The 14,576-nt window shown below is 46.9% G+C and overlaps 2 protein-coding genes across 2 annotated transcripts in view; one reads left to right on the top strand and one right to left on the bottom strand.

Annotated features, from left to right (window-relative positions):
• Window positions 1-1,593: 1,593 nt before the first annotated feature.
• On the top strand, window positions 1,594-6,519 carry fgf18b (fibroblast growth factor 18b). The gene is made up of 5 exons (XM_066651197.1): window positions 1,594-1,625; window positions 2,596-2,635; window positions 3,805-3,982; window positions 4,935-5,041; window positions 5,362-6,519. The coding sequence occupies exons 1-5, from the start codon at window positions 1,594-1,596 to the stop codon at window positions 5,644-5,646; spliced, it is 642 nt and encodes a 213-aa protein (XP_066507294.1). The 3' UTR covers window positions 5,647-6,519.
• Window positions 6,520-9,380: 2,861 nt separating this feature from the next.
• Window positions 9,381-14,576, bottom strand: part of fbxw11b (F-box and WD repeat domain containing 11b) — a 16,141-nt gene continuing 10,945 nt past the window's right edge. The window contains exons 8-13 of the mRNA XM_066650748.1: window positions 14,153-14,402; window positions 12,354-12,472; window positions 12,008-12,118; window positions 10,859-10,937; window positions 10,521-10,685; window positions 9,381-10,031 (exon numbers count right to left, since the gene is read on the bottom strand). Coding sequence (XP_066506845.1) covers window positions 10,524-10,685; window positions 10,859-10,937; window positions 12,008-12,118; window positions 12,354-12,472; window positions 14,153-14,402 — 721 coding nt within the window. The 3' untranslated portion in view covers window positions 9,381-10,031; window positions 10,521-10,523. The remainder of the gene's footprint in view (window positions 10,032-10,520; window positions 10,686-10,858; window positions 10,938-12,007; window positions 12,119-12,353; window positions 12,473-14,152; window positions 14,403-14,576) is intronic.

Raw genomic sequence — 14,576 nt, 5'->3', positions numbered from 1 at the left:
TTCACAGGTGTGAGTGTGTGTGAGTGACAGGGTGAGTGTATGAGTGACTGGGTTAGCACATGAAACACTGTGTGTTTGAGTCATTGAGTGAGTTTATAAACCTGTCCAAAAGTCTGACTGGATGAACGTGTGATGCCCTGGAATGGGAGCAGGCTTCTGTCTCCCCATAACCCTGATCTGAATGAATGAATGGATGAATGAATGAATGAATGAATGAATGAATGAATGAATGAACACAATGAATTGCCTAAACCCTGGCAAAGTGGGCACTTGTAGTCTTTTAATAAACATGAACACACGGCCAAAAGTTTGTAGACATCCAGGATTTCATCCCACATCAAGGAATTTAACAGAGAGTTATTCCCCTCTTATCAGCACTGAGAGCCTCTACTGTACGGGAACATATTATAAGGGAGGCACCATCACTGCAGAGAAAGTAGTTCCACTGCTGTACAGCCCAGTGCTGGGGGTTTATCTACCCTTCTGGTCTAAGCTTGGCAGGGGGTGTCCTCTCCATCTGCTCCAGAGTCAGAGGAAGTTCACGCTGCAGGACAGAGCCGTGGGTAAAACCCCTGAGCCCTGCGTCGTGTTTTTAAGACCAGAGGAAGCAGAGGTAAGGCTAAATGTAGCTGGCCAGTCGTGTGCCCACATGCCAGTAATTCCACCCTGACCACATTGTCTCTGTCCTCAATCATTCGAACCGCCTCCGGACGCTGCCTCCACTTTCCCAGAGCCCCTGCCTAGACACTGAGGACATGACCCGGGAGTCTGGACCAGGTCTGAGATGAGGTAAGTGCACACGTGCGCGGTACACCCTCCTCGTTCCTGAACTCACCGTGGGTCCGGACTTCTCAGCTCCACTGACCACACGGGTCACGCTGTAGCTGCACACTGGGCACTGTGCGCTCATGTGCAGCTGCTCCAGAGCGTCCCAGCTGAACCAGAATCAGTGCACCTTAAAGAAGAGTAGACCACTTTACACCCAGCCCCCTCTTCCCTCCCACCTCTCTCTCTCTCTCTCTCTCTCTCTTTGGTGAAGCTCGTTCCTCCTCCTCGTTCCACTCGGGCGCGCGGGGCTTCCTCTCCATTCAGTAAACGCGCTGTTCTGTGGCGAGAGAGAGAGAGAGAGAGAGAGAGAGAGAGAGAGCTCTACTGAAGACAAAAGAGAGAGGGAGACACAGCAGAGCAGCGCTACACTCGGGACCCTTGGAAGAAGACCCCTACTTCTTTTTAATGTTTGTTGCTGTTGCTGTTGTTGTTGGTAACTTTCCCGCGCACGCGCCACGCTCGTTTTTTTTTGGGTGGGTTTAGAGGTGGGTGTGGAGGTGTGTGTCTCGCGCTTTCTCGTCTCTGACACCTGGGGGACGAGATAAAAGCCTGTCATGAAGACAGAGGGGCTGCGGAGAGGAGTGTGTGTAAAGCGTGCGAAGACTGAAAGGTGTGTGTGTCCCACCTGCGCTGCTCTCCCTCGCGGGCACCGCGGGCTCCATCTCCAGCTCCGTCCATGCCACGCGCGCTCAGACGCCCCACCGCGTCCCCGCTGATTCCGGTGGGCTCGTGCTTCCTTTGAGACGACCCTTCTGCGCCCGAGCCATGCAGCCCATCCTCCCCCCGCTCATCATCCTGTAAGTTACTGCCGTTTGCATGTCGTCCTTAAGGTCCCTTGGGTTATTTAAGGTCGTATGTGAGGGGAAAGGGTTAATGCATGAAGGTCAGACACCAAGGTCTGAACATACAGGTGCACTGGAAGGTCATGTGTTGCTCTGCATACGTTGTTACCCCACTTTTCCCCTGTTCCTCAGCGCTCAGGACCCCCACAGAGCAGGTGTGATGTGGTGGTGGATCATTCTCAGCGCTGCAGTGACACTGACGTGGTGGTGGTGTGTTAGTGTGTGTTGTGCTGGTGTAGAGTGGATCAGACACAGCAGTGCTGCTGGAGTTTTTAAACCCTGTGTCCACTCTCTGTCCACTCTGTGAGACGCTCCTCCCTCGTTGGTCCACCTTGTAGATGTAGAGTCAGAGACAGTAGCTCATCTGTCGCTGCACGGTGTGTGTCGCTCGTCCTCTAGTCCTTCATCGGTGACACAGGACGCTGTCGGCTGGATGTTTTTGGTCGGTGGCCTGTTCTCGGTCCAGACACTGAGGGGTTTAAAAACTCCAGCAGCACTGCTGTGTCTGATCCACTCTACACCAGCACAACACACACTAACACACCACCACCACGTCAGTGTCACTGCAGCGCTGAGAATGATCCACCATCACATCACACCTGGGGGAATGGGCCAAACAGAGTGTGCAGAGAAAGGGGCTTGATGGTGCGACCTGTCCCATATTTCACATGGGGTTGGGGCAGAATGTAAAATGTTATAATGCACCCTGGTCACTCCTCAGATAAACAGCTCGAAGCCATGGTTGGAGACTCGAATACTGTACATCTTTGCTGTATATAATCATAGATACTTTTCCATTGCGGACCATAATCCGTCATCGGAACCACTCTCTTCCCACTCCCAGCGTTATCTCAAAGCTTCTATACCCAGGAATGTTGAAGTCTGATAACGGAATCCCCTCACCTCTCTCTTTCTGTTCTCCTAGATGTGTCCAGACGGTTGTGCTGCTGTGTAGCCTCCTGCAGGTAAACCACACTCTGTTTATGACTTACACTGTACGACCAAGGTGTGAAACACAGGGGCCCGGGTGGGGGGCTATGTTATGGTGTTAGGGTGTCTGTTAACCCTACTGTGTTTGTGACAAAAACAAGAAAAGTTTTGGCCTCAAAACGGTGAAGATCTGCTTTAATTTTTCATAACTAACAAACGCAGCAGCCCTGGTCAGTCACAGGGTGGCGCTGTAGCGAGCTGGTCCAACAGTATCCCTCACTTTGAGGATGACACGGTCTTTAACTTCTGTTTTACTGTTAACACAAATACAGCGCTGTCTCATGGACCGTGGTTCTTATGTGCGATGCTGTGGTGTGAAGCTGAAGCAGCATATACCTTTATCTAGTTATGTTAATCTCAGAGTATGCCGTAGTGATCTAAGTTGTTCTTACCCCCGATTACAAGTGGGTATTTTGCACACTGTTTACGACCAAATGTTTACCACAGATGTACTCCTCTGACGTTCACAACTGAACTTCTGGGAACTGGTTATAGATGGTGTCTACAAACATTTGGAAATATTGTGCTGTACTTAGTGACCCAAGTAGTGATGCATTGACTTGGCATGGATTGAAAACAGCTGTATGCAAAACATCTGGCACCCCTGGTCATGATGTTAGAGTTAGACTTATGTAAGATATGAACTGGTGGAATTCATGAAACCTTTCCTGAGAAAACGTTTATAAAAGGCCTTACTATAAACACTAAGACGTTCATACGAATGTTCTTGCATGTAATTCTCCAACATACGTTAAGAACGTCAAGTCTGTCGTTATTTTAACAGCATTTTAAGAACTACACTTTTAATCTCAGTAGTTCATCTCTTTTAATAAATCAGTTTGGAGAGTTTCCTGATCTCGTACTCAACTCTAAGACAAGTGCGAGGCCATTGTAAGGTTAAGGAAACAGTTACGAACCTATATTTTTAAAGAATACTAATTGTTCTAAAAGCAAAAGTGAAGAAAACCTGAAACGTTTATCTTAACCAAGACATTTAAGAGTAATTTCTTTCGTAAGACACTTTGGTGAATCTGAAATGGTGCGGCATGTTGTTCCCACACTTGTTGACAAACCTTTGAACCATTTGAGCAGGGGTAGTCCAACCCTCTGCAGAGCTCTGAATGTCCACCCTGTGCTCGTGTAGGTGCTAGCGGTGGATAGCATTAATTTCGGAGAACATGTGGAGAACCAGACGGGAGCCAGGGACAGTCTGAGCAGACGTCATCACAGAGTTTATCAGCTGTACAGCAGGACCAGCGGAAAACACGTGCAGGTGCTCGGCCGCAGGATCCAGGCTAAGGGAGAGGACGGGGACAAATTCGGTAAGGGCACCTGTATGGTTTGGACATACGGGGGACACACAGTGATTACAACCTTAACAGTCACAAGGCTATGCTCTGCTTACTGTGTTAATACACACTGGGTGAGTGAGTGAGATTGTCCACAGGTGTTTGCGAGTGACTAGACGTAAGAAAGCATGATGTTACTGATGGAATGGAACTAGGTGGCCTCTAAAAACCCCTCAATCTTATCAGACAACGGCTGTAGCTGTAGATGATTCTTTAAAGTGCAAAGTAGTCGTTCACCGTCTGCTTACGATGTGCAAGTTCCATTTTAATGAAAGGCCTTTCCTACAAATCATCACCGCCACCACTTTAAAGAGTGTCGACTACGAAGGTTATAAAGTGGACTCCGATGCAGAGGGATGCTCTGTATCTGAAAGTACCCTTCATTGATTAGTCGATGGATTGCATTTTCCCTGTCGCTCTGCTCTAAAAAGGCAAAGAGCAGAGGGACGAGTGTGTGTTTGCCACAGAGAAGCGATATTGATCTTGTTTGACCTCCGTGCCGTTCAAGGACGGCGCAAATGATCCGATGGCAATCAAGGCCTCGCTCGAATGAGAACAGGCTCAACTGTTTCCTACAATCCAAATTAAATACCAGAGAGGAGTTTGAAAGGGATTAAAGCGTTATCAGTCAGACCCATCAGGGAGCCGAGGAGAAAGCAGAGAGAAAGAGAGCAGTGTTGCAGTATTGGGCCGTGAGGACTGAAGTTGTCAAGATGGCCGTGAAGGGCATTCTTGTTTTCGGTTTCGATCGGCCCACATGACGAATGCCTATTGAAACGAATAGTTGCAGATAGGGAGTCTCCCGTGTCCTGGCCTGGAAAACCCTAAAACATTCCCTGAGGATATTTTCTCTGGCAGAGCCTTTGAAAAGGCATTTGAGCTCACGTCCTTATGCTCCTGTCTGTCTGTGTTGTCTCTTCACAAGCCCAGCTTGTTGTGGAAGCAGACAGCTTCGGGAGTCAGGTGAGAATTCGAGGCAAAGAGACCAACTTCTACCTGTGCATGACTCGCAAGGGCAAGCTGGTGGGACGGGTAAGTTCCCTTCATTCTGCTCCAGACCTTCCCGAAACCTACTAACCTTACTAATGCAAGAGAGACCTCTGAGATTGGAGAGCTTGAGCTGGTCATCATCACAGAAATGACATCATCCTAAATGTTCCCAGCCACGTTAGCATTTTTGCATGAAGTAACCTTTAATTCCATTACATATGCCCTTCATTACCCATCATTAGGCAATGTTTTTGCTAGCTTAGTGACCTAATCAGCTCCTTAATGCTGATGCATGTCTGAGCCGCTGTAGAATCATGAACACAAAACCACACTAGATGCTTACGTCTGTCTTTGGTCTACAGAAAGCCAGCGGGGGAAATGTGGAGTGTGTCTTTACGGAGATAATGCTGGAGAACAACTACACCGCCTGGATGTCTACTCGCTACACGGGCTGGTACATCGGCTTCACCAAAAGAGGGCGACCTCGCCGAGGGCCACAGACGCTCCCCAACCAGCAGGACGTCCACTTCATGAAGAGGTTTCCTCCTGGAGAGCAGCCGAACCTTCAGCACTGCAGTTTCACCACCGTTAGCAAGCGGACCAAGAGGACACAGGAGAACAGCACTTCTCCAGACCCTCATTCGTAACACGTACTTAAGTTTACAGTGGGGAAGAACTTGACCTGGGACCCGCAGAGATGACTAGCACCCACCAAGATCAAATGATCACCTTTGTTTATTCGAAAAGTAAGACAAACTAGCCAAGCTAGCGTTGCTCCATTTTGGGTCTTGCACACTTTATTCTCAAAGTTTAAAACACAAAACAGCTCTCAACTTGCTAAAATGACAAACTAGTGCCATAGTGTGCAGGACAAACTGACAAACCTATGACCAGTGGAAGACTATGGATGCTCCAATCTGAATGGATTTAACTTGGCATGAGCTCTAAAAAGCAAAATCTACCCAGTGGAATATGACAAGGGATGACCAGGGAGTTCCAAGAGTCCAGACAACCTGCAAAACATATGAGCAGAGTTTGGCTGCAAATTCTCAACGAAGGCCAAAAGTTGCTTGATATATCAGGGTCCTATTGACCTCTTCTTGACTTGTCTAAAGTTACTGACATTTAGGAAGCCATGCAAGCAGGTACTCCCCTCTGAGTAGAGGTCAGAGACCAGGTACTAAAAGGGCCCAGTGGCCACGTAATCAATCGACTGTAACCAAAGACATCTGGGCACACGCCCAGGAACCAAACTGAACTCTGAGAACTTGTGACAAGGGCACACAGCACTTGAAGTCGTAGAAATGCCCCATGTATGGTCAAGCGCTGGAGTGCGTCTAGAAAGACGACAAAACAGATAGTGACCAAGCTTTTTATGAACCCTGTTGACCATTTCACAGACAGAAGGTCTGTGGAGGACACTTGTATTATTTAATGCATCGATCTTCTGTCCTATGTCTGTGGCAACACTGTTGCTGTCCAGACATTGGCATTTCAGATGTTTAAGTAGAAACACGAACAGAGGAACGGACGACAGTGAGTATTAGTAAAAGCTCATGCTGGTACACTGTTATAACAAATTACAGTACATGTTTATTTATACCCTAATAAACAAAGTGATATAAGCTATATGTAAACAGCCCCTCCCATGAACCATGCTGCACTCCATGCTCCAGACTGGGGTTCAATGCCCCACCTAGGGAAACCAGCACTACGCCAATAAAACCCGAGCCATCAAATGGCGTAAAACAGTATGGAATATACTAGATGTACAAACAAGTTTCAAACATTCTCCTGCTCTTTTGTCATTTTATGGTAGTATTAAATATGATCACTTTTAGATTCAATAAAAATATAACCTTAAAAACGGTTATATGTGATGGATTTGTTCTGTTCTTGGAGGAAATGTCCAAAAGTACATTTGAGTTTGGGTTTAGACGATTTTCAGACGGGGGTTTTGATGATTTTGATCGTAAACGTATCACGTTAGCACTTAATTTTCTCTTCTTTTTTCGTCAACACAATAACTGTAATTTTTAATACTACACAACAATTACCTTAAAATGACAAAAGATTGGGAGGACATTTTAAATCTGAATTAGTTATATAGTTATACAAAATATGGCTTAAAACTTATTTGTACATCAAATCAACAAATAAATAACCGTCATCATGAACACTGTTGCCATCCACGTGGCAGCCCGGGGTTCTACTCCCCACCCGGGACACCCAACACTACGTCAGTAAAACAAACCCCATCCAATGGCATTAAACATAGACATTCTGTATGAAATAAACAGACATTCAGCGGAGAGTATGAGTTTTGCCCCAGCAACACAGAACGACGGTCAGCAGGAGGCTATTTCACCAAACAGCGTCTCTCATTACACTTGATGTTTCTGAGCAAAACATAGAGCCTATCCAATAGCAGGAGCCAAAAATATTCTGCTGTGTTTATGCAGAGATACTGTGTTGTGAAACAACCTCTGGATCTTGTCCTTAAGTCCACTCCACTCCAGGTAACGGAGCCTGTATTACCCCCTCTCTGTGGACTGTATAAAAGCCAACGTCCACTGCTTTGACTCGCTGTTAAGTGTAAGATGAACTATTTTGATACAGGTTGTTATTAAAACTATTTATTTTGTTGACATAACGCATGGCAGCCTTTTATTATTAATATCTCATCGGCTTTCTATCATCCAAGACATTCCTGGGATTCTCCAAGTCATGGCTGCTCTATCTCCACCTGGTGGAACGAGACAGAATGAAGGATGAGGCCAAAATACCAATCACCCTCAAATGATGAACGACTGCTCTGATAACTGTCTTTCTGACTTTTTAAGGTCATTTCTACGTGGTTATAACAGCAGTTTAAAGTTCCGAAAATACCTCTGTGGTTAAAGGAGCTATGTGACTCGAGTTAAACGATGTTCACATTCACTGCCTAGTTTCTACACACACAACCACTGAAAAACAGGGAAGACGTGAATACAAAGTATGCAGAGCACCAGATGGCCTAGAGAACTGGGATGAACGAACTAATTAATGTTACATTTTTGAGGGCAATATCACCACTCTGAAGGACGCAGGCCACAACAAAAGTGCTGTGTCAGAATCTGTGCCCCTGTACCACACTTTTGCTTGTAGCAGTGACTGAAAACATAGTGGACAATATTCAGGGCACTCAAACAATCCCACAATGCACTGCAAAAAGTAGTGTACAACCCATGGACACTAGTGGATAGGGGAAACCATTTTGTAAAAAGAACCTAGAAGGTTGTGTCCTAAATCGTTCACGTCGCTCCTGAACTCAGTCCTCTATAATAGTGCACTACGTAGTGAGTGATGTAGGGAATAGTGAGTAGTGAAGCGCACATTAGGGCATCGGAGGAAAGAAAAAAAGCTTTTCTTAAGCGAGACCAGTGGTGATCTTTTAGAGAACAGGTGATTACAAGTGTGAGAAACCACAGCAGAGCGGAGTCAAAGTGGTGAAGCGTACAGGTGCAGCCTGTGCCTTTCCACACTCTTATTAGATTAGTCTTAAATTCAATTACAAACATTGGTGGGGATTCACGATTGAAAAGCCTTTTTATTCGAGGACCAGGCCTTAATCCGGCTCTGGAAAAACGTCTCCAGCCGTGCGTGGTGGAAATGTAAAGGCTCCACTTTCCCTCCACATTCCTAATCAGACGTAGTGGGCAGCAGTCACCCGTTTTTCTTTTTTTTTTTTAACTCCCAGAATAACTTTGATCCTCCTTTTGAAAGAGTCTCACTCAGACATTCTAGAGTCAAGGTCAGTACTGGACTTGCCCAAGACACAACTCTTTACGGCATCTTTTTAAACTCCTGCAAATGCTAGAACTCCTGCTAGAATAAAGCAGAGGGACAGAACGGCCGCTTTCAGCACCTGTTCCTTTAAATGATAACGAGCCGCTCGCTGTTCACCCCGACCCCGAGCGCACAGCAGTGAGGAGCGAGGAGCAGCTCTGGTTTTTAGCCGTTTTCACTCTGTTCTCTTTCTTCTCCGTTTTTACTCAGTGCTCTTATTTCTCCGCGCTCTTTGAAAACACACCCCCACACACACATTGTGCTTGTTTGTTAACACTCCTTCACAGTCAAGTACTTTATTCTTATTAATAATAATGTTTTTTTTTCTTTAAAAAATCTTTTCAATATACAACACCATTTTTGACAAGACATCTGTTTACAACTAAATTCAGATCAGTTTATGGGTCATTCGGAACCTAGACAAGCGGACATAAAAAAGGGACCAAGACAGAAGAAGAGGTGAGAAAGAGAAAGCTAGAACTAGCGAGGGGAAAAATGGAAGGACAGCGCGACAGAGATTCTGTAAAGTATATGAAAGAGAGAGAGAGAGAGAGAGAGAGAGAGAGAGAGAGAGATACAATTATTAGTACAATATCACAAAGAAAGTGAAACAAGTCTGATTTCCAAATTAAAAAACAAAAAAAAGAAAAAAAAAAAGAAGTATGAAAGACAATAAAAGGGGGAGGGGTTTGACCGGCTCTGCTGTCCCATCATTCGTTCATTCATGCAAATACATTTCCACTGTTTCTTTTTTCCTTCTTATCACAAAAAAAAAGAAAGAAAAAAAAAATTCATAATAGATACAAAGTCCTTGGGCCCAGGGGGCGGGGCTAGGATAGGGCAGTTGTCACTCAGGACATGGGGCGGAGCTTCATGCTCTTCCGTAATGACATCCCTCTCTCCATCTCGTCCTCACAGAAAGAGAAAGAGCAACAGAGAAAGAGAGAAAAGGAAGAGAGCTGGGGCTCGGTGTGTGTAAGGTGCCCTCACAACGAGGGGAAAATTAAAGGAGAGAGAGAATGAGAACGAGCGGGGTATATATATATATATGAGAGAGAGAGAGAGAGAGAGAGAGAGAGGGGGTGAGTGGAGGAGAGGGGTGGCGTTCCTCGACCTCTGATCCTGGCACACACTACCACAGAGACTCGGTCATCAGGACAGTCCCCGCACACACACTCACACTCCGCACGCCTTCACTGCCGCCCTGTAACACACAGCAAAGAACCACACACACACATTACATCTGTGTTTGTGTCTGCAGAGACGTATGGAATGAATGAACAAATGAATGAGTAAAAATGTATATAAAAATAACATTGTTTAAAATGAGGCAGGTTTCAACAGGAGAATCAGAAAAGGACTGGGAGGGTGAGGGACAGAGAGAAAGACAGAGCAGGAAAGAGAAAGAGAGCAAGAGAAAGAGAGAGCAAGAGAGAGAAATTGAGAGAGAGAGAGAAGGAGAGAAAGAGAAGGAGAGAAAGAGAGCAGGAGAGAGCAAGAGAAGGAGAGAGAAAGAAAGAGCAGAAGAGAGAGAGAGAGCAAGAGAGAACAGGAGAGAGAGAGAGAGAAAGAGCGAGAGCGAGGGAGAAAGAGCGAGCAAGAGAGAGAGAGAGAGAATGATAGAAAGAGAGGAAGAATAGAAGAGTCTTCACAAAGATGGCGATATAAAGCAGTGTGTGTTGTGTGTGTTTACCTGCTATCTGGATATGTAGGTGTACGTGCGTGACGGCGACCGTCCTTCCATCTGTCCATTAGTCGACACGTTCAGGAAGTCCCAGATGAGGATGGTGTCGTCATGGGAACTGCTGATGATCTGGAACTCGTCAAACTGCAGCCGGAAAACTCGGCCTGAGTGCTCCTACACACACAGACACACACAGACACACACACACACGTCAGCATCTCAACTCCAGCAGCTCACAGTGCTGAGGATAAAGCTCTTCCAAGTTATTTTCTTATTCTTTTTTGAGATAACATATGATTTATCTATTTATTGTTTGTTTTTTTTAAAAACAGAGGGCATTCACTCACCACCAGCGTCCTCAGACACAGCGTGCTGGCGGGGGCTCGGGGGTCCAGAGCCGCCTGCAGGTCCCACACTTTAATTTTGCTGCAAAGAAACAGAGACAAACCACCATCATCCACCCGATCATCCACCTCTAACTGTTAAACCTCCACAGCTCTCAGATCACACCTACACACTCTCCACACGCTGCTCCTCTGAAGGCAGGGCTACACGGGTGCGACCCGGTCTCACGGCCGATTGCACGCAGACAAAGGGACAAGGAGTAAAGGGTTAAAGGGCGATGACGCAGGTTAGTGTTCTCACGGATACAAACTGTTCGGGTGTGAGATTAACAGCCAAATAAAAAAATAAACACACAGCGGATTAAAGCCCGTGGACAGTACGGATTATTCATGTCTTTAGCGGATTGTGCAGTTTGTTGTTATAACAATCCCGACTCTTCATCAGTTAACAATCCTTTATTTCATTCATTTCTATAAAAGCTACACTTCTGATTACGACGAGCGTCAAAAACAAACCTGATACAAAGCTAGTGAAGTCTGTAAGACTCAAGGCTGCAATGATCACAACAGACTGTTACACAATGACAAACAAGGTATTACGTGAAGTGCAGCAGCTTTAGAAAGGCCCCGCCCCCTGGTCCGAGTCAGTCCAATCACAGCGCTGGACCCGTGTTTACGTGAGAGTGCAAAGACGAGGATAAACGCAGCAAAACAGAGAAAACGAGAACGGAGAAGTAAGAGAGCGTCAGCTCCTCGCTCCTCACTGCTGTGCGCGTGTCCGTGTGAACAGCGAGCGGCTCATTATCATTTAAAGGAACAGGTGCTGAAACAGGGCTGTTTACACAGGGGGAGAACACTGCTGTGGGGTTCGAATAAAGCAGGTCACAGACGTTTCATGTGCTCCCTCCAAGTAGACTTTAAAGAACAGGTTAGATGTGCTGTGTGAACAAAGCCAAACACACCCTCACATTCAACTGAGGAAGGGCTTGTCGGCTTGAGTCAGGTGCATTAGAGCAGGAAAGAAGACAAACACACTCCAGGATGTCTCCCCAAGCCAACAATAAGGAGCATGCCTCGGTTATAACAGGATATTACAAAACTCCTCATGGTTTCCTATAGCTGTTGAATACATTCAGACCCTGTGGTCCTCACCCGTCGTATGCTCCGCTCACGATCCTCTTGTTGTCGAACCGAATGCAGCGAACTAGCTCCTCGTGCCCCTCCAAAACCCGCAAACAGGCTCCGCACTCAATATCCCATAGCCTGCAGACAGACAGAGGACGAATATTAGATTTACTGCAGAGCCAGAGACTATAAATCACAGCAGAACCAGGAGACAGAGCTTCAGACGCGGCGCTGATTTCATTACGGCCGACTGACAGCGATAACATGAAACCAAACGGCGGCAAATGGACAGTCAGATCAAATAAAGGAAGACATTTATTCAGGATGGCCATGATTTTCCACCCCTGTCTCTTTCACACACACAGAGACACACCTGATAGTGTTGTCAGAGGAGCCGCTAACCACGAGCCGGTCTCTGTACTGCAGGCAGGCGATTCCACGTTTGTGTCCGTTCAGAGTTCGCACAAACTCACAAGTGCTCGTGCTCCACACCTACAGAGAGAAACATGTTTTCAATAAATACATTAATAATAACTAGATGACAACAGCCTTCCGACATTGACCTATTAAAAGGGAAAACTCCGAATCAATGAGTGGAAAATGTTTGTAGCCACCAGCAACGTGTACTGGAGTAATACAGTAACCTCTGAAAGCGTCCGCGGGTGACAGGGTGAACACCTGTGGGCGTCCGCGGGTGACAGGGTGAACACCTGTGGGCGTCCGCCGGTGACAGGGTGAACACCTGTGGGCGTCCGCCGGTGACAGGGTGAACACCTGTGGGCGTCCGCGGGTGACAGGGTGAACACCTGTGGGCGTCCGCCGGTGACAGGGTGAACACCTGTGGGCGTCCGCCGGTGACAGGGTGAACACCTGTGGGCGTCCGCGGGTGAGTGCGAGTAACAGGGTGAACACCTGTGGGCGTCCGCGGGTGAGCGAGAGTGACAGGGTGAACACCTGTGGGCGTCCGCGGGTGAGCAAGAGTGACAGGGTGAATGTCTGAAGGTGTCCACCGGTGTGAGTGTGTGTGTGTTTGAGAGTGACTGGCTGAGAATGTTAAATTGTCCACAGGGGTGTGTGTGTGTGTGTGTGAGAGAGAGACGTCCAGTACAGGTTGTGTTTGTGCCTTGTTCCCTGTGAATCCAGGTAGGGGCCAGAACCCCCACAACTGTGAACAGGAAGAAGTGGTTACAGAAAATAAATAAATGAATGAATGAATGAATGAAAGGCAGCTGTTATTTTTTAATTACATAAGAAGTTTAAAAAGTTAAAATGATCGGTTCTGACACCGACGCTGTTCTTCCCTGAGCAACCGCGTCTTTAATCTGAGATTATCGAAGGCTTGGTTTGAGTTTCCAGAAAACCACAGAGGAAGGAGAAGCTGGAAACTCTGAACACAGAATCATGTCGAGCGCCGCTGATTTGTCAGAAACGGTCAGACGTGTTTAAAACAGAGACCACTGCTGCACTTAAAAATGTTCGGCAGTGTGGAGTCGTGTGAAACACACACACACACACACAGCCCTGTCTCATTATTTGGGGAATGTTTTGAGAGGGCGGCAGCTGCAAGTGGTGGACTCTCTCTCTCTTTTTTCCCCTCATGCAGAACGACTTGGCGGGGTCCCAGGGCGATGGGTGGGCTGCTGTGTGTTCCTGGAATCCCGACTGCCCTCGGATTCAGCGTCTGGGAGACAGACAGAAGGCCAGGAGACGAGGCGAGCCGCCGCTGAGACGGCCATCAACACCCAAGTCTGGAGAGGATCTCGATGAACCCTGCGCGCTGAGAGCAGCTGACACACAGCGCCCTCTGCTGGAGACTGCGCATTATGAGCCATAAATAAGAAACGTCTCCTTACTTCCGTTTGAAATTAAGCACGTTTTTCAAGATTTTTTTGATTGATTTATGTGTTTACACTAAATAAATGCTGATTGACAGAAAACTGGACAGTTTCCCAAGCGTCTCAAACCTGCTCTAGTCTCCAAATGGGGACCAAACACGAGAAAACATTCAAAAGAAAGCAATAAACAAAGCCTGAGGTTCTCTGTATTTTCCCATTAACAGAAGACGCAGCGTAAGTTCCCCTCTCCCTTCCTCTCTCTGACCCCCCCACATCCACCCCTCCAGGTCCTGACCATCACAAACTGACCGTGTAACGACACAGTGCTCACACTGACCTTGATGGTGCGGTCTCCCGAGGCAGAGACGATGTACTTGTCGTCAAAGTCCACGACGTTGACTGCGGCTCTGTGCCCCACCAGCACGCGGCGGAGGCTGATGTCGGTGGGAGACGCCATGTCCCACACAGCGATGGAGCGGTCCTTTGAACACGTGACCATCAAACCGTTACAGAAGCGCAGGTGCAGCACCGCCTCGTTGTGGTGAATCAGAGTGTTCAGCACCTCCCCCGAGTTCACATCCCACACCCTAAAACACAGTGTGTGTGTGTGTTTGGGAGAAAACAAGAAACACAAAGTCAACACAATTCACTTCACCATTCTAATACTCCCATACGTCCCTAAAAATAAGAGAAACAAAGGATATTTAAAAGACCATTAAGTGCTGACTTCAAAGGGAACACTATGGAAAAAAAAATCCTTT

This window comes from Hoplias malabaricus, chromosome 18 (genome assembly GCF_029633855.1).
Source record: "Hoplias malabaricus isolate fHopMal1 chromosome 18, fHopMal1.hap1, whole genome shotgun sequence".
In the NCBI taxonomy this organism is placed as follows: Eukaryota; Metazoa; Chordata; class Actinopteri; order Characiformes; family Erythrinidae; genus Hoplias; species Hoplias malabaricus.
The sequence above is the reverse complement of the archived record's forward strand: the minus strand, read 5'-3'. Positions and strand labels throughout refer to the sequence as shown.